The sequence below is a fragment of the Ips typographus genome, linkage group LG2 (assembly GCF_016097725.1).
Source record: "Ips typographus isolate SLU linkage group LG2, UJ_Ityp_2.0, whole genome shotgun sequence".
Lineage (NCBI taxonomy): Eukaryota > Metazoa > Arthropoda > Insecta > Coleoptera > Curculionidae > Ips > Ips typographus.
The window spans coordinates 25,304,073-25,323,920 of NC_138423.1; the positions used below are offsets into that span (position 1 = coordinate 25,304,073).

The 19,848-nt window shown below is 32.0% G+C and overlaps 1 protein-coding gene across 4 annotated transcripts in view; it reads left to right on the top strand.

Annotated features, from left to right (window-relative positions):
- The first annotated feature begins 3,481 nt into the window (after positions 1 to 3,481).
- Positions 3,482 to 19,848, top strand: part of side-VI (sidestep VI transmembrane protein) — a 190,972-nt gene continuing 174,605 nt past the window's right edge. For 2 of the 4 annotated variants that reach the window (XM_081973461.1, XM_081973462.1), the window contains exon 1: positions 3,486 to 3,844. In XM_081973461.1, the coding sequence (XP_081829587.1) occupies positions 3,784 to 3,844 (61 nt within the window). In that variant the 5' untranslated portion in view covers positions 3,486 to 3,783. Of the gene's footprint in view, positions 3,845 to 19,848 lie in introns of all 4 variants that reach the window. The other 2 variants (XM_081973464.1, XM_081973463.1) reach the window with 2 other exon arrangements.

Consider the following 19,848-nt stretch of genomic DNA (forward strand, 5'->3'; position numbering starts at 1 on the left):
ACTGAGCTGAGCATCAATCAATAAGACAGTTAAAATTCCTAATCAAACAGCCTCTAAAGATCGCTCGATCCGGCTTTTGTCTGTCGCAAATGCGTTCGACCGTAATCCGTTTCGTTCGCGGCCAATGACAGTTCTTATTGTTCTCCGCTCTCGGTAATTAAATTAACCAGTTACAAACGAAATGTGTTCTTTTATTTGTCGCCCACAATACGAGAATTAGAGCCCGCTTTAAACGCCGCCCGGATTAGTCCGGGCGATTTGTCTGAGCCGCTATTAAAAAGAATAATCCGCTTCGTCGTTTTACGAGATTGTTTTAACCGTATGTTATTGTATTGCGAGCTTGTTTTCCTATCGGATTTAAATGTTATCGGAAACGAGCCTCTACTTGTACTCTTTAATTATTACCTCTATCGAATGTGTACGTTTTATTCACAACTCTTAAAACAAACGGTCAATGATTTCACTTGCAAACTAGATAATATGTTTTTTTTTTAATTAATTTGATAATGTTGAATTAAGTGTGGCTTAGATTGCGACTTTTTTTCACTTGTATTATCACAGTCTGAACCATACTGAAGCTTGTATGTCTTCTACAAAGATATTGGTTGATCCTTGAAAAGTGGGCAATTGCCACTGACTGAACTGGTATGGAATCACCACCAATCACAGGCAGTCTTAAGTGTGAGATAAGAAAAAGACCAATAACAGCTAATCTCAAGGTGGAAACTTTCCACTGGCCACAATTCTATGGGTTTACTATCCCCAATACAGATTTGTAATCACCATACAAGGTGAGCCAAATTAATGGTGCATGTATGGTGGTTTTGTTTATCTTTAGAGATAAATGAGGAAAGCTTTAGAGAATTTTATGTGAAACCATCAAATCGTATTATCTGTTCCCGTTTTCTAAAAAAAACAGAATTTGTGCCACACTGTATTTTTAAAGATTGCCTTTTAGCTTCTACACCACGTCAACGATAGTTTTGAAATAAAGACATTATTAATATTAATAAGTTAGTATTAGAAGAGTTATTTTACTCACCTACTGCAGAACTTGATACTTTTCGCACCCATATGAGTGCAAAACGTTACACTTTTTCACACTAGTGCAGAACAGAGTATCTTCTTTCCTAATATGCAACAATAAATTACCAAATGGGCGTCATGTAACTTACTTGCTCCTATAATGTTATGTATTCAAAGTTAATTAAAATCTTCTTATTGAAATTCCCTTGAAACTTATCCATATCTTATCAAATTTTCCATTGAACATTCATTCTACGAAACTTCTGAGTGAAGCTACATTTACAATCACTTCAAAGTCCACTTCAAATTTGACATTCTCTATTTACAATTTACAATGACATGGTAAAACTGTAAAATTTTAGGTTAGATACATGTAAATACATCAGCATTTAAAGTGTGATTGTCGTTGTATACGTAATATCTAGCTAATCTAATACAAATCTTATGTCTAAAAGACAAAAATCCCTGGAAAATTCAAATTGTAGTAAACAAAACATCGTTCTAACCTATAAATTTGTCCTTCGAAGTGCACTTTGAAGTCAAATTGGAATTATTTTTATTGTAAATGTCACTATAGACGTCCATATGTCAAGCTTGTCAATTTCATAACAAGTTTATGAAATAATTTGAAAAAATATCAAATTATTGAACAAAACAACAGCTGCCACTTAGGGCCTTTTGCACCAGTTTTTTTGAGCAAGCAAACTTGCTCTAAATTTGTATTTTTTTTTAAATTTGAACACTCTGTATTTCGAGAATAAAGTACTTGCGGACACATGTTCTCTTAGACTTTTTGCTTCATTTTGCCAGGAGAATCTCTGCTTGGCATTTGTCACAACAACTCTGAAACCCTCTATTGACTTGTGTCCATTAACTTTCTCTTAAATGCTCTTGTTGAAAAATTTTGTTTTTCTTAGCAACTGATGATTGTTTAATTTAACAATAAGTTGACACTACTGTGGTTAAAACACTAATTTTTATTTGGTATATCCAAATAATTGAAATCCTGTAACTCACTCTCAACCAAGTTGTTGTTTCAGAACAGCTGTTTTATGTCACAAACGTCAATCAAACTTTGCTCTCTCTTGGGTTAAAAAGGACCTTGAAAACTTCCGTGTAAACACAGATGTACCAAATTTAATTGGTACTCAATTTGATCCTCGCGGTGTAAACGTAAACAACAGTACAAATGCACTGCATGTTATGTGAATGTTACTTAACACACCTGATGATGGTTGAATTAAAAAAATGATACATCAAGGTTTTTGATCATTGAAATAGTCAAAACCGGGTGGCCAATTAAGAATGCATAGTACTGTATTTGGGAAACTATTCATCGTAAAGCTGTAGCAAAATCGAAACATTGTATCAATTCACAATTCACATAAATGTATCATTACAAAAATAGTTTAAATGTGTTTCTCTTGTCCCCATACACTTATAATTTTATTAATGGGACACTACAAAAGCTATGAACTGGGTATAATAACATAAGTACTGTTCACTTGTGTTCTTAAATGGTGAATTTGCCAAACAATTTGTATTTTCACACAAACTAAATAGTTGCCACAACCACTTGCAATCGTTTTGTATCGCACACACTAATCGGACTTAATCTCGTCTGAGCTTAGTCGCAATCAAACCGTTTCACGTTTCATTGTCAGTTGTTCTATCTGTTAGTAGTGTGGTCGATTTGTGTTCACTGTCTATAATTAAGTAGTATAGCTGTTATTTTATCTATAAGAAGAAATAGTGTGACATTTTCATGATTGGCAACAGTGACATAAAATTGTATTTTTCGTAACTAGTTAACTACATGATAATAAATTATAACAACGGAAACTATGTGAGAACAATAATATAATGCCTTTGATTAAGTAATGTTAAATCATTTTTATAACATACAAAAAATAGGAATTCACGATATTTCATAAAAATCTGAATCGAATATGTGTTATTGTGTAACAAGACGAGCAAAACAAAAATTTTCGTAATTATTGGCTACACAAATAGCTAATATGCAAAAGTTCTATTTTATGCAATGCACTGGAAGTGAGTTACACAAAATTTGTCATTAAGTTTCACATTGAGTAGAAAACTGAATTGAAAATCAAATTTTTCGTAGTAGATGAAAAACATTCATTTTTCTTTTGGCTCCTAACAGTCCTAACTTCAAATGGGAAGAAAAGCAGTCGCGCCCTACCAAAATAACTGTCTAATTTCCTCGACTGGTCAAAAACAAAAAAAAAGTGATAAACCTCGTACCTTTCAACGTTTTAAATCACGAGCAATTATCGTTTTCCAGCGCACTTTGTGCCCGACATTAATGGCATTCTCGTCGAAGAAGAGAACTTCAAAAGCGCGCCATGTCCTGGTGCAGGTGGTGGGGCCCCCCGCGCCATCGCTGTCGTTCGCCCCCGTTCACAACTCGCTCAGTTCCGCGCGGGCTTTCGTTTGGTAGCAGTTTCCCCAGTCCTACGGGAAACGGTTTTCCCGGATACGACAGTCGCGAATTTTTTCCCGAAACCCGGAGTTTTCGAGAGGTGGTAGTCGCGAACGGGCTCGCCCACTTCCCAAAGGGTTAGAGCGGCATTCAGTAAACTTTAAAAGTGAATTTTTTAGAGACACTTGACCGGTTGGTAAGGGAGGTTTTGGCCAAAAAAAAGTGGATTTTGGAAGAAGTTTTAAGGGATTTGCAGGAATAAGTGTGTCAGGAATTGTGTTTCTGTGTGATGTGTGACTGAGCTGACTGGAAAAATGACGTTGGCAGGGGTTGTTCTGTTATGTCTCTTTGGAGTTGCCGTCTCTTTAAATCAAGGTTGGTTTGATTCGAAATAGCAAATTTAGCATTATCAAAATTTAACTAAAAAAAAAACCGGCAAGGGTTTTCCAGATCTCCTCTGCAGGAAAAATGAGGACACGCCCACCTTCTGGGAAAATTATTATTAAATTCTACTTTTTTTAATTTAGTACAAAACTAACTAGAGCAAGTCAATTGGCTCATTAGTACAATTTCTTTTAGTGGAAAAGTAGTTACAGAAACCTATTTATAGCAATACTTATTTATTATTTACTGGTATAGGTAATACAGGTAAAACTATTCAAATGATTGATTCGCAGTGAAAAACTATGATACATTTCAAATAATTTCAGTTAATTGTCAAGGAAACCAACATTGTTTCAGTAAGTACATAGCAGTCCAATTTTTTGTTATTATCACAGTTCAAGATTTGAATTTTCTCAGTTTTCTTTTTAATATTCATGAAACATACAAATTACAAGTTTTGTCTAATAGACATACTTACGATTGTTTTACATCGAACCAATGACCTATTTTTACTCGATATTTAAGTGGAAACAGTTGAATATTGATAGAGATATAAAATAAGTAATCCTGGAATTTGACGTAAAAACCAAATTACGAATAAAAAATTGTTACTCAAATTTGGGACAGCCGGAAATGATCTTCCTAAAAATGAGGCAGTCAATTATCTGCAAGATTTGTGCTTTAAAATTTTTTGCTAAAATGAAAAATCAAAAAGTTATGGAAATAGTCAAAATTCAATAAATCACCAAACGGCAACGCTGGTGAGAAAAATATTCCTGAAACGTGAATTCAAATTAATAGGATAATAAAAAACAAAAATAAATGAATAAACTATCAATCAAGCTATCAATCGTTTGAAACGAAAAAAAAGAGGTTAAATAAGCAATCAAAAAGTTTTGTCAAATTTTATCTTTTAATAATTTACACTTTTCATTAAACACTTCCTTTTACACTTGAAATACTATTTATTTGTTATTTTTTCATACAGGGTGTTTTTTTAGACATGAAAATTACCATACAAAACCTTCTATCTTTAATTAATTTTATGCACTACAAGATTGCATTTAGGTGTTTTATGGAGTGATAAAAATTAAAAAGAAATTACTTTTTTTCGGTTTTTGTCGTCCATATCTCTGGATGTAATAATTTTTTTTTTACCAAATTATTCAGCAATAAAAACATTGTTTCCATTTAACTAAAGCTCTATCAACAAGTTTCTGAGATAGCAATGCTAATGCATCCAATGTGTAATAATTTGTAACAACCTGTATGAAGTTCATTTCTAATTAGTAGTGTTGCTTGACCCATTTTTGAATTTTTTGGTGTTAGACTGTGATAATTAAAGGGTAAACAAATTTTTTGAAGGGTGGAATGTTAATTTTTAATAGTGACTTAAAAGATAACCTTTTTGATATGTAAAAAAATTGCATAAATTTTGTTCCTTTTTTTTGAACAAACTTATGCTGGAGTTTTAAAAACCCTTTTTGAAAATCAGAATACAATCCAGAAGGTTTTTGATAAAAGTAATTTTAAAATGTACTTAGAAAGGAGAAAATTGCTGCAAGCTAACCTTTCTTTTGAAAAAAAGCACAGAGTGTTATACATAAACTAATTCTTCCTATAATACAAATATAATAAAAGCCTACTCAATATTTTTTATGTTGAAAGCTTGAAAGCAACAAAACATAGGCAATAAACTGGTAACACACAACCTGTTTTTGGTAAATTTAGCTCTATTACTTATTATTATCTTATCAAAGAGACTCGATTGAAACACCCAAATATGTTTTTTTTAACAGAATAGCTTTATTTGCTTTGTAACTTATCGAACGATCTGAATAAATGACAGTAAAATTTCCTAACATAAAAAACTCAAAGTTGTAGGTAAAAAAGTAATAACTTATTTATATCCTAAGTTTATTTGTGTTTGTGTACTGGTTTGGCATTTTATGTTTAAATCCTTTGGGGCCTTCGGGGACATTGGCCACTGTTCTGACCCCAAAATTTTCGAGAGGACCGCAATTGTCCCAAAACCTACATGTAGAAAATAAGTGAGTTTGATTTTATTTAGTTTGAACGTGTTTTACATTTGAAAGGTGTTTTATTTACTTTCTTTCAAAATTTCTAATAAATTTTGTCTCTATTCTGTCAGAAAAGTGCTAATCTAAAACGTAAACTCATATCGTGTTTGCACTATACTTCTGATTTAAGTGAACCCCCCTGTGATTTAAGTGAAGTTTCACTTTAACGCTTCATACATTGTCCATGGCTTATTTTCCTACTTTTAGAAAATGATTGATTGCGTGCTATACGTTATTGATGTGTTATAAGTATAACATTAAAACTGTTTCAATTGCGAGAAAAACACGATAATTTTATAGTAAGTTATAGTGATAATTTGACAAAAGTTCCTTCTAGCTCCGAGACTAGCTCAAAGTCAAAGTACGTGTAAATTACTTGTTTTTTGACAAGATGACTGCAATCAAAATAGGTTTCTTAAGCTCTAATAGTAGAGCTAACTTTACTATTCTTCTTCAGAAGTTCTATTTAAAAAATAAACTTTCCAGAGCATCACAGTTTGAGCAACCAAATTTAACTAACTCGATCAATAAAGGCAAAACAACAATAGGGCCTAAGTGGATTGGTTTCCGTTACTCAAAGTAACAATTTGGCTATTACAATAAGCCGCTTTGTTACTCGATTACAGTTTCGACATACAATCGACAAAACCAATATGACCTTCAGGTCTTAATTATCGAGCATTTTGTTTCAACAAATACAGTTTTGGAGTAATGTAGTCATTCAAGTTGGATTAACAGAACTTCCATATTACCAATCAATATGAATTACAAATATGATAATTAGAGAGGGTTTTGTAGCTAAAGCAAAATCAAAGTAAAATGAGATGATGTAACAATAGCGAATGTTTTGACGTCATCTCATTTCACTTTACATTTTTTAATTTACATGTTCTTTTGTAAAGAGTTTGAAAAGCAAAACACATTTTTTTGTACTCATAATGTGAGTTTCAAGTTGTATACTTTTTATGTAGGTGACATCTGGTTTTAACTAATAAAAATCCAGTAAAACAAAATATCCGGGTAAAAACTAACCTTTTCCTGACAAACTGCCACACTTTTCCCCAGCAAAACAATGGGTAAAATCGCAAATAACACGCTAAATTTAGCATAACTGCTTTGCACTTTGCTTAAATAGCCGTGCAAATTGCATCCGGATCGACTAAAGAACGGTCATCCGTAATGTAAAAGGGTTTTAGTTATTTTTTTTAAAACTGTTTGGAGAGTCTTAAAGCAGAATTTTACTGCTGTCTGGTATTGGCAAGTGATTTTTAGAGGCAAGTTTGGAATGGTTAGGTTAAGTTAGTTTTTGAAAACTGTGATGACAATTTTTTTACTATGACGTCATACTAATTTTGCTTAATTTTTAGTATATATCTAGATACAAAACTTTGTTTTCTGACCTTTTTAGAAAGCAAAAGGTATTTAAACCCTTATGTAAAATATAGTTGATCACTCTGTTTATAACATTTATTTAACCATAAAACTCTTTTACATTAACTACATATTAACTGCACCTTCTGTTTATTGAAAAATGTGCCCCTATTGCTAACATACCTACTGAATTGAACCTCAAATTTGGTTAATAAACCTCTGCCTAAACCCATAAAACGTTTAATAAAATCAACAATAGTCTATTAATATTAATTTAGATTGCGGTGTGGTTTTACAAATTTAATCATTGCCAATAAATCAAATGTGGATTAATAAAGGTTTATAGGTTAATTTAAGAGGTAAATATATTTACCCAAATTGCCTTCTAACCGTATATAAACATTGAGGTATAGAAAACTAATTATATTAAGCAATTTTATTCGGTAAAATAATTCTCTTCATCATTTGAAAGTAAAAGTAAATAACCGATCATTTAAAAGCATTCAATCACGGAATTGCAAATTTGAGTCAAAAATTATTAATGATTCTGCCACATTTGACCGATTCGATTTCACGACTTCCTCAATTACGTTACATTTCGAAAAACTCTTGGAGAACTATTTTTCCGAGTCAGGATCCAGAATAAATATTCTGGATATGACAGACCATTAATAAAAAAAGCGGTTCTCTGGCAGAGAAAAAAAGTCGCAGAAAAATTACGCCGGATATATCACATCAACCCCTTTTTCCATAAATTAAAAATTCAACCGGTGCATTTTCAATCAATTAAAATATTTAATTTAGTTCGTAGCACCCGGACGGTTAGTTATATTATTGACTGCCTGAAAACGGGGTTAACGGTCTTAGTAATAATTGATTCTCGTACAGATGTACTAAACAACAATAAACGGATGAAATATTCATGAAATTCGGTGCAGTTAAAAGCGCTCTGTTTATTCATTGAATATACCTGTCGTGATTGTCAATTCTAGTCGAGTGTAATTGTTGTTTAATCCAGAAATATTACACCTCCAAATAATGGGCGATTTCAAAAAGTATTTTACCAAACATGAGATGATTTGGTAAAATACTTGTACTTCTCAAACACCCACAGACTGTGACTAAAAGAAATATCGGTTTTTTTTGAACTAACCGATTTTGCAAAAATTAATACTTTTAGTAAAATCGAACATCTTGTCAATTGACAGTATAGACACTGGTTGCCAAGTTGTCATTTTTTTATCATTTATTTTGTTTATTCTGTATTTGGCACATTTACAAAAAATATCTAAGAATGGTGGGAATTGTGTCACGTGACCTTTCAGTGACAGTTCGATCACATTGAATTATCAAGTAATTTAAACCAATTTCGACCAGCTTTCCATTAAAACATTGACACATTTTCAGTTCGAGAGTTTGAGTTACTACAAAAATATGTAGTTTTGACTACTTTGTACCTTGGTTTCTAATTTTGCCTCTAAAACTATTATTTGTATTGTGATTTTCTCTGACATTTGACAGTTGGATTTGTCATTGACTTTTTGTGTAAAAAGTGCCAAAATTTGATGCAAACTGTTTATTAATTATCATAATAATTTTTTTTTACTTTGACTCTCTGTATGTCTTTAGTGTTGAGAAGTTTTTGAAGAAAGCTCCAAATCATTTTTTTACTAATTCTTGTGACGTTTAACCTAACCCACTCTGTATAATAAATAATACTTAATTATACTAACACCAGGTGTTTAGGCTGCGCTATACAATGATCGTTATTAATGATTAATTATTTACTACGTCATTGCTATTGCCAAATTTAGAATCATATTACCCTAAAGCAATATTTTTTTCTTTCTTCTTTCTGTAATGTATTTTTCATTCACGTGGCTCCTACACAAGTTATTAATATGAAATAATGGACCATTGGGATACTATACTATAATTTATTAGTTGTAATAAATAACTATAGTAATAAGAGTTGTAATTTTTCAAAGCAAAGCAACAAAACCATGAAAATTTGATGACTTGTGTGGTGTGAAAATATGAGTATGCTTATACAGCATTTATATTAATAAAGATAAATTAACTGTAAACTGTACAGGTGTTATAAAAGATTAAAAATAACTATCTATATTGAAAAGTTGCTTAAAATTTTGAATAAAGTCTTGAAAAGCAGAAATATTCAATTAAGCGTTCAAAAAAAATACAAGTAAAGTAATAAACTCGTCAAAATTCAAAGATTTTTTTTTCTTGTTTAAAATTTAATAATTTCTTTGCGCAACAAAGCGGGATTAGTAAAATTAAATAAAAGTGGCCATTAAAAAATCACCTTCTACAGGCTGTCTCAAAAATTATGTGTTTCACCATAAAACTTTATTTACTAAATTTGATTTTAAAATAACGGTTTTTCACAAAGTCAAAATAAATGGATTGAATTATTAAACAAATAGCGTGCTTCGTTTTTAAATACACTATCAAAAATACTGAACATATTAAGATTTATGCTGAAACACGTCTTAATTTTGACTGTTTTGTTCAGTTAACCTGTATATTTATAAATTTTCACATAAATTGTAATTTTGCTAAACTCAATTGCCTACAAAAATTGTTGAATTTAAACAAGAAAAATTGTCAATTTTTTTTTTGCTCCAATGTACAGCAAAGGGCACATTTATACCAAAGGGTCTGAAATTAGGTGAAATAAGCACTTTGAGTTTCAGTATCTCGATAACATGAAGAGTTAGAGAGGCAAAATTTGGCTCTTTTTGTAGTATTTTTTATTCTCTTTCTCATGGCGGCTAAAAATAACTCTATTTTTGTAATTTTGTAATAAGTGTTGTTAATGGGCCCTTATTGCTAAACTGACAAAAACGTCATCAGATATTGGCCCCAAAACTGGCGATAGACTATTTCTTGACTACATCTCACTCACACCCTATATCAGTCGATACTTTTAAGAACAGTGTACTTTTAAGAAGTGAAGCAGAAATAAACTTTTAAGAAGATTAAACGTCAAAAAATTTATTAGAATTGAGTAACTCAATTTGTGCAAAAGCAAAAATTTGTAAATTAAAGATTATATTGGTTTTAAATTTTTGTGTTTGTCATGTAATTTGATTTGTCTGCAGTACTGCTTAATAATAATGAACGCTACTACTAAAATCTGTTATATAATTTATTACTGAAATATTCATATTAAATTAAAATGTCAACATTTTTTCCGGGGGAAATGGTTGTTATTTATATAAATACGTAAGATGATAAAGCAATTAGCTAAATAACCCAAGAAATCCTACGTGTTAAAATTAATTAAAACATGTTTACACAAAATCAATTATTTTGTATTAATTGATCAATCCAATAACGTGATTTTAATAGTTTTAACTAGCAATTTTCCAGCTGAGCTAACAACGTCTTAATGCTGGTGTATACCAACAGCATGAAACCTACATAAAAGCTTGTTTTACCATTAATTCACCAATTTCATTTAGTTTACGATCGTCAGGGTCTTCGACATAAAATCGAATTATGATTTTTCCTTACGTTAAATCTGGGATCAAATGTCTCATTAAAAAACTTAAGTCGCGGACAAGAGCGATAATAAACCAATTAACCTCGGAAACTGGCTTTACCTCGTCTATTAACCAAGTTTGTTAGTCATTCAATTGATGATTATTATCTAGAAATTGGTGGGGGTAGGGGGGCCAAGTCAGGTCGAGGTTGATGACAATTTTAATTAATTAAGAATTCCGACGACGGTTTAAGAAGGAATTTTAATTTAATAAGTCATCTTTAAAGGTTAAACGATGGTGCGTTGTTGACATGTTCGTTTTCGAATGTGGGCGAGGTCCAGTTTATTGTGGTTCTGGGAAACAATTTACGTCTAAAAATTTTAATAGAGACCTTTTGGAGGTCCTTCCATCCGCGGCTCTGTCAAATATCAATTACCAGCCGCATAATTGATGGCTGTCTGGTTTACATAAAACTTAAATTACTTTCTTGCGAGAAAAAGGTTTTCGCCGCCTAAAAAAAAAAAACTTTTTCCGCACTTAATCGTCTTTTGCCAGTCGTGTGGTTAATTTCGAAATTTAATTTTCTCCTCGAGGAACTTTTTTCCGCCGATCATTTAGGAAGGAACCGGGATCGATTAACCCGGAATGATTGACAGGTACCTAACAGTAGCAGCAATGTGATAAATTGTGCTTTTGTCTTCCTACTTTCACCGTATATAAAGAGCAATGTCTTTTAAAGCTTTATTTCACAAATAATGTCTTTAAGATTGGTTAATGGTCTAGATAATAAGTTTAAACCTTCTGGAATTCAATACATATTAACATAATTTTAGTTTAAGTTACGCACAAACCAACCAACTCACTAAATGTCACAGGATATTCCAGCACAAAGTAGATTATGATTAATTAAGTTAGTTATCAGATACAATTACTTAAAGGCCTTAAATAATGCAGAAAAAATTAAAATTCATAAATGAAAATGACCTGGACAAGTAAGAAAATACTTTTAATGTTTTGTGGTGATTTGATAAACTTAAGAAGAAATTTTCAGATGATTAAAAAAAAATAATTACTTGTGTTAAACCACAGACTAACTACACATTAAGTAATCGAAGTAAATGCTTTTATATATTTTGTAAAAATTATAATAAGCAAAGCTTCACAAAGCAGTTAAAATAAAATCGAGTCGAAAATATATCAATATCTCGACTATTAAAATGAAATTTGCCGCCTGAATTTCAATCAACTTTGCTATAAACCGGCAACATGGACCGCCTACTCTAAAACTTGTAAAGAATTTCGGAAAATTAATTTTTCTGACGTGAAGCGGGAAACACTCCAGAAGCCCTTTTATTGGCGGGACAAGGTTTGGTGCTCGACGTCCACTTTGAAAACTGGCAGTTTGCTAAAATGGAACAAAAAAGGAAAAAATCCAACCCGAATGGCATTTATTGCGTTGCGAATGCTTTGTTTCTACCGAAACTGGCAAATAACGGGACATGTTTTCTAAACACCCGGCCGAATTGATTTTTATTGGGAAAATGTTCCCCGAACTTGATATGCCAGATCCGAATCGCAAACGCTTGAAATAAAATCCGAAATATCTTGGAAAATAATTCTGTTTACATGCATACCGTCTAACAGTTTCCTATTACTGTTTATTTTTTGTTCTAAAATGCAATTATTCTGGATTTCTACTTGATGCTGTTTTTGAAACTAATCGAACCAAATATCTAAGTTTCTGAGTTTAAAACAGAAAATTTGTTAACCTAGTTTAAATTTCTCAGTCTAACCTAACTGGTATGTCTTCTAATACCTTTTCAGTGTCTAATCTAAGAAAATATCTCTCTAACCTAACCTAACCTACAGTTCTACGAATTACATAACCTAATTTTTAAAACTTGTGTCTGGGTTAACCTGAATGTTACATTGGCCTTTTTGGCATTATCCTAACCACGTCGTTTCTGAGCCTAAATCTAGCATTTTTGATCAGAGTTAACGCAGAAATATGCTATCTAACCTAACCTATACATTTCTGAGTTAAGCCAAACCTAACCAAAACTTTCAGAGTCCAAATCTGATTATTTTCTAACTTACATTTAATTGCTGATACTTTTTCTTAGTCTACCTTAATTTTGACTTCAAATGTCTAACTTTGTCGTTTCTGAGATTAAGTCTGGATCTTAAAAACGAACTCATAAAAATGCTCTCTTACCTAACCTACATTATTTCCTAACCTAACCTAGCCATTTCTGAGTCTATTCTGCAAATTTTTTAATCAGAATTAACTCAGCAAAACGCTCTCTATCTTAACTTACATTTCTGAGTTTAACTGAACCCAACTTTGTTTTTTATTCTGTTTTTTAGTCTAACCAAAATTCACCTCATAGTTTCTAAATCTGAATCTGAAAACGTTTTAACTTGACTTAAATTTTTGATGGTTTTTTTGATTTCACTTTGCTTTCTAATGTCTTATCTGAGTTTTTTTTAAACCCAACCTAACGTAACCTCATAGTTTCCGAGTTTGAATTTGGCACTTTTGGATCAGAATTAACTCAGAAAAACGCTTTTTAACCTAACCGAATTTGCTCCTTTGATGCTGTGTGCAAATCTAACCAAAATTAACCTTAAAGTTTCTGAGTGTAAATCTTAAAATATTTAGCTTAGTTTAATATGATAGTACTCCTTCTGAGACCATACTAATTTTGTCCTTCTTTTTCTGTCCATCCCAATCTTGTCTTCTTGTCGTTTCTGGGTTTGAATCTGGAAGTTTTGGATCTGAATTTTCTCGTAAAAGTTTAAACTAAGTTTAAACTAATCTTTTGTATTTTATTGTCCTTTCTGAGTCTATCTTAACCTCGTCCTCTGCGTTAGATTATGTAATTTTTTGAATCAGAATTAATTTAGAAAAAGGCTTTCTATCCTATCCTAGATTTTTGAGTTTAATGGATCCGAATTTTGTCTTCTGATGCTGTTTTCCACTCTAACCGAAACTAATCTTTATGTTTCTGAGTTTAAATTTAAACATTTTCTAATTTAGCTTATATTTTTGTAATTATTTGTTTGCTAAATCTACATACAGCTTTGTGACCAATCATAAACTAAGACTTGTATAGCAATTTATCGAAAACAGCAATATTGAAATCGCAATGTAACAAGTTTTCCGAATAACTGAATGATTAAATTACCTACTGGTAATAGAGAAATACAGTGACACAAAGGTTATACGATGCATTTAAATAAAATCAGTTAAATGGTCGAAACAACTATAAAACATCGGGGTTTGATTTACGATGGAGGGATTTAACGGTTAACACATTTTCCAAACTGCTCCGCGGAAAATTGGAACCGTTTTTAAATTAACTGTTCAAGTTCGGCTTGCAAGGAAAATTTATTGGGACCGGAGATAAAATTGGATATTCTAATGCGAGGAAATTTAAAATTCCGAAATGATATTCGGATTTTTAATGGGAGTGGACGAAAACCTATTTTTGGGAGAGTTCTGGAGTAATAAAAGGTGACCCCCCCCTGTCTCGTTTCTGTCGGGCACTGGGTGCACTTTTGCACGGGGATCAATAAATCTCATAAATATTGTGGCGTGACTACCAAAAATTAACAGGCCATTTTCCTGGAAACACAAAAATTCATTAGCGTTGAGTATATAAAGAGAAAAAAAGCGGCTACGTACGGGAAATGAAAAACCATCCATTTTGCTATGAAAGCCGGTTGTTTTGCATGGAACAAATTCGCGATAAAACTTTCATTGCTTGGTAATGTTGCTTCGGTTTCGAACAAAGGAATCGATAAATTTCAACAAATTGGACGTTCCAAACAATCAACTGAGTTAATTCCATTTTTGCCGAGTAAATACTTCAATCTCAGTCGGTTTTAGTAAAGAGAAGAGCCCAAATATTGGATCGTTTTATCAAACTTCTTAAACAAAGACGCTCCGGCTGAAATAAATAATAGTCCAATTTTCCGGGTAAGTGTGAAGAAAACTGGAAGCACAATGGATAAAATCTGATTTTATGGGACAAGAGAACAATATTTTGTTACTTTTTGATATACAATTATTGTAACATAACCAAAAGAATGTCAGTTTGGTTGCATCTGTTTTCGATATGAGTTGTCTCTTTTCTTGATTAATCACAAACTACCCACTGTGTTGAGAGTTACGCAAATGCTGCACATTTAGACTTATACATAAGTGTGTTAAACATAAAAAAATATGCATAGAAACTCATCAGTTCATTCACATAACACATACATTCTAAAGTAACATAATAAGTAACCTTCACCCTTAAAGTAAATCGTGCGAGAGTTCATAAAACATGCCTGAAATAGGCACTAAAACAAAACCTTCCCCATTAACAAATCGTTTAAAACACCACGAAAACGTAATTTTTCAGGGCAATTAACTACACAGGTGAACATATTACACTGACAACTCGTTCATATTTATTCATAAGTGGGCGGAACGTCGTTTAATTAAATAATTAAAGAAGGGGGGGGGGGAGAGCTCCCCCATGGCAGCTATTCATCAAAGGGGGGAAAACACCAAACCGCTACCAATGGAATCAACAAGCACAATTTTAGCGTAAAATGGTTTTGATTTATGCTTGAAAGTAGCTACGGCGAGAACGTTTTGCATATTCATAAGCAAATTTATGGATACACGACGTATCCTTGTTGTTTGGACGTTTTTAATTTTTGTAGCGGTTTTGTTTTCGGCCTTGCTAAACGTGGGGAAAGCGGGCTTTAATTTGATTTGGATGGGTCGGAAGTAGGACTTTATACTTTGTATAAACTTTCGGAAGATTAACGAGATTTTGAGTGAAATATTTAAGCACCTTTGCTTTATCGATCTTTTCCGTTTGCAAGTTGGATTACAAGGCGTGTAATTAATTAGAAGCGGTAATACTGGATGGTTTTGTTGATTTAGTCGATATTAAACGTTTACATTTCTGTTGCTTATAATGATATGATCTAGTTTATGGTTTTTTTCCATTAATAACCTAATGTACTATGTTTATATGGGGAGTCAATACTGTTTTATAATATTGTGACAAATTTTCAAAATGTCAAACTTCCATTCATTTATACAAAAATCCATTAACACTGATATAGAATTGATTTCTGCTTTAAAAACCTTTACAAAAGACACGTCAAAACTGTCAAAATGTCATACAAAAACCATCTTTTTACGACACAAACTATTGCAAGAGGTGTTGACGGTTTCGAAACTGCACTTTATAGCTCCACGGTCAGGAATTTAACAGTTGCGTCGTTACTTTTACGTAACATGCTTTAACGTGTCTCTAGTCAAATGTCACATACGTTAAAACTGTCAAAATATCATATGAAAACCTTCCTTTTACGATACAAACTATTTCAAGAGCTGTTAACGGTTTCGAAACTGCAACTGTCAAATCCATTTTTTAAAGAGTTATACTGCTATTTTGGATTAATAAATGTTTGGAACAAATTTTGGGCTTATTGCCAAACTGGTAACTTGCCTAACTAGCAAAGTTAAAGTAGTTTCCCTTGTCTAAAAATTAAGGTTTGTAAACTTTTTTAGTATTATATTATTAATTAGTATACATATTCTATAGTAGAACTTAAAGAAAAATGTATAAAACCCCTTCTAAAAAGTTAAAGTTAGGTTAGGTTAGATTCCTTTAACTTTGACCTGTTTACGAAAATCTATTTTCTAGATTTGACTAAACATTCAGTCGTTTTTTTGCTACTTTTGGATACTGACGTTAATTTTCCCTCTACCACAAAACAACGGCGATTTGATGTAAAACTAAAAGCTTATTTCGGTTGAAAACTTTTTTTTTTAAGCCTGAATGGAAAATTAAGGACTTTTCTTTGACTTTCAAAAAGCACATCATTTCCCCCTTTTTACAGTTTCATTCAAGAAGCTTAGGGATTCTTTTACCCCTATCAAACGGCTTAAGTTATTTTTTTGTCATTAGCGACAAGGTTTGCTTTTTACTGATTTACCAACAAGCTTAAAATTTCTTTTTAATGCAGACCAAAAAAAAACAAAAATTTTCACAAAAAAAGTTGTAATTACGATCCAATAATGTGGTGTATGGTTTTTTAAAAGTTTGAACTATTTTTGATCTGGCACAGTTGACTGACAATTATACAAGATAGTTTCATTGGTTTTTTAGTGGAAGTGGAATTTGTTAACTACTCTAAGGAATGAAAAACAAGTATAACTATAAACACATCAAAAACAATTCTGTAACACTAAAAATACTTGAATTAAGTCAAGAACTATTTTCCTCCTGGAAACTCGGTGCCATTTCAATAAATATACTCTTTTGAAAAAAAAAAAAGAAAAGTTATATTATGTTTGTATTGTTTTTGTGTTTGTTAATTCGGTCTTTGAAGGCTCTTTTACCTGAAATAACTGTACAACGGTTAACCACAAATTTGGATCGCCTTATGTTGGACCAAAAATTTGTGGACCTTCTTTTTGACAGTTGGTAAAATTAAATTATTAATTTCAAAGACTGCCATTAATTTTAGCAGTGTGCGGGATAATTACCAGTCCTAAAAAAACTAATTTAGCAGTAATAATAAATGAAACTATCGACGTTAACATTAAATAACGGTTGTAATTTTCTAAACTTTGGATAACAGTAGTAACTACACCATTTACACATGTAGTTTAGAAAATATCACTTGGATTTGAAAAATATAAGTTGGATTTCAGAATCTATAACTTGTATTTCATTATCGTAAATATGGTTTTAGAAAACGTAAATTGTATTTCAGATTCGTCACTTGTATTTTAGAACGCGATATTTCATTTTCAGATTTTTTTGTGTTTCTATGTGGTTATTTAGTTCATTGTTTTCTTTTTAATACGACTTTAAGCAAAAAGACCCGCCCATCGGGAGTATTAATTTATATAAAATATACAGGGTGTCCCGTAACTCTAAGGCAATCTCTCGGGGGCATACAGGGGAGGTCAAAATAATACGATTTGTTCATATAATTTTTTTTAAAGTCATTCCCAAGGGAAATACCGAGCCCCAAAGAACTGCCTTCCAATTAACGTTGTTGGCAGTAACTTTTGAAACACTTTGTATATTGTAAGGATTATTGGGTTTAATGTTTTATTGGAAGATAGTTTCTATTTGACATGAAAACCAGGTATCTCGTCTTCGAAAGGCAGGAACTAACTGGACACAATTTGCTTAAACTTTGACAGCTGCCATTGTTTTTAGCTGCAAACGCCATTAATGTATATACTCTTGACATTTTTATCGAAAAATTGTTCTCTTCCTTTGTTTCGATAAAATAAACGGTTTTCGAGATAAATCGATTTTTCATTGAACTGCTTAAACCACCTTGTTATTAAAAATATTCGTTAAACTATTTACTTTTTTTGCTCAACTTTTCCAAATTACAAATGACCATGTTTAAAATCCAACTGCTCATTTCTATAATACAAGTGACTAATCTGAAATACAAATTGCAATTTCGAAAATCAAAGTTATTATTCTAAAATTGAAATGAAAGTACTATTTCTGAAATACAAGTGATATTTTTTAAATCCATCTTATGGTTTCTAAAATTCAACTGACGCTTTCTAAACTACATGTGTAAATGGTGTAGATACGTTGTGACAGCAAAACCTTATTATAAAACAAACACTTATTATAGTTTTAATGATTCATGTAATTTTTCTAACATAACATGGAACAATCAGATTTTCAATTGCACTTTAGATTTACAAGAAAGAGTTAAAAATTTAAAAATTGAGGGAGATGGGAGAGCCATTGAACTTTTTTCTTATCACTATATTATTTTTATTATGCAAGTGCATAAGCAGCAAATCATCCAAGTTTTCTTTTTCTACCGATTCGAAAATGTCAATTTCAAAAATGTCATCCATTATGTAGCATATGTACGTGTTATAAGTATACAACATACAAAGAAAACCAGAACGTTTACGTCTTCCTGTCACTTAAAGTGTCTATTATTTTGCAATACGTAAGAAAAATAAATGACTATTATTAGGAAGAAAGTATCGACGTTAAACCGTTACCCTCGCAACTAATTTACTATAAACCTCATTCCTCGCCCTGTGACGGCCCAAAATGGCAGCATTCCATTACAACACACGAGGCAATGGAAACACTACCGTTCGCAGTTTCCAAAGCCGACAATTTAATCCACCCACCTCCTTATAACTTTGCATTACGCCTGACGTAATAGGGTGAAATAGGGTAAACGCCAGAATAAATTTCGGTTAGATCCTCTTATAAAAATTTTCCATTACCTTAAAAGCCCGGGAAAGATTTCCAGACTATTGCCAGGGCGAAATTTCGTCAGTTTTTATTTTCTATAAAGGGCTTCAGTTTATGGTAGCTCAAGCCGGATCGAGGGCAACTTTCGGCTATGGATACTCGTTCGGGCGAAACGAATTTTCTTCATTGCGAATATGGGGAGTTTGACTGGAAATTTGGAAATTGTCCCAACAAAATGAAATTCTATGATGCTACTAAATGACTCAATTTAATATTGTTAAATGCTTGAGTCTTAAATCGGAAATCTATTTGTAACAAAAGAGGGCCAAACATTATATCGTTGTGTCAAGAAACTAAGAAAAAGCGTAGAAACTTGAGAAAGATGGAGTAAATTAAAATTAGATCCTTAGCGAAAAAGAGGTGAAATGTTTATTTTCCATTTGTCGAGAAGAGACAAATAACTTTTCCGAATAACATGTCGACGCTCGGCGTCCAGATGGTTTTAAAGCGTCTTTATGAAACTTCCACCCGGACGAAAACTAACAAAAAGCGAGATCTGAGACTCGTTCCTTAAGGAGATAAAGGAGGTTACAATCCACTCAAACATAACCCTTTGCTAGTAATGGAATTTGTCGGAACGATTAGTGTGTTTTTCGCCTCTGACCTAAATAGAATCAGCCGGGGATTAAGGAGAGATTCCGACGAAAATGGAAATTTTAGAGCGTCTCTAAAGGTTGTTGCTATAGTTTCTTTTCGCAAAGTCTCGC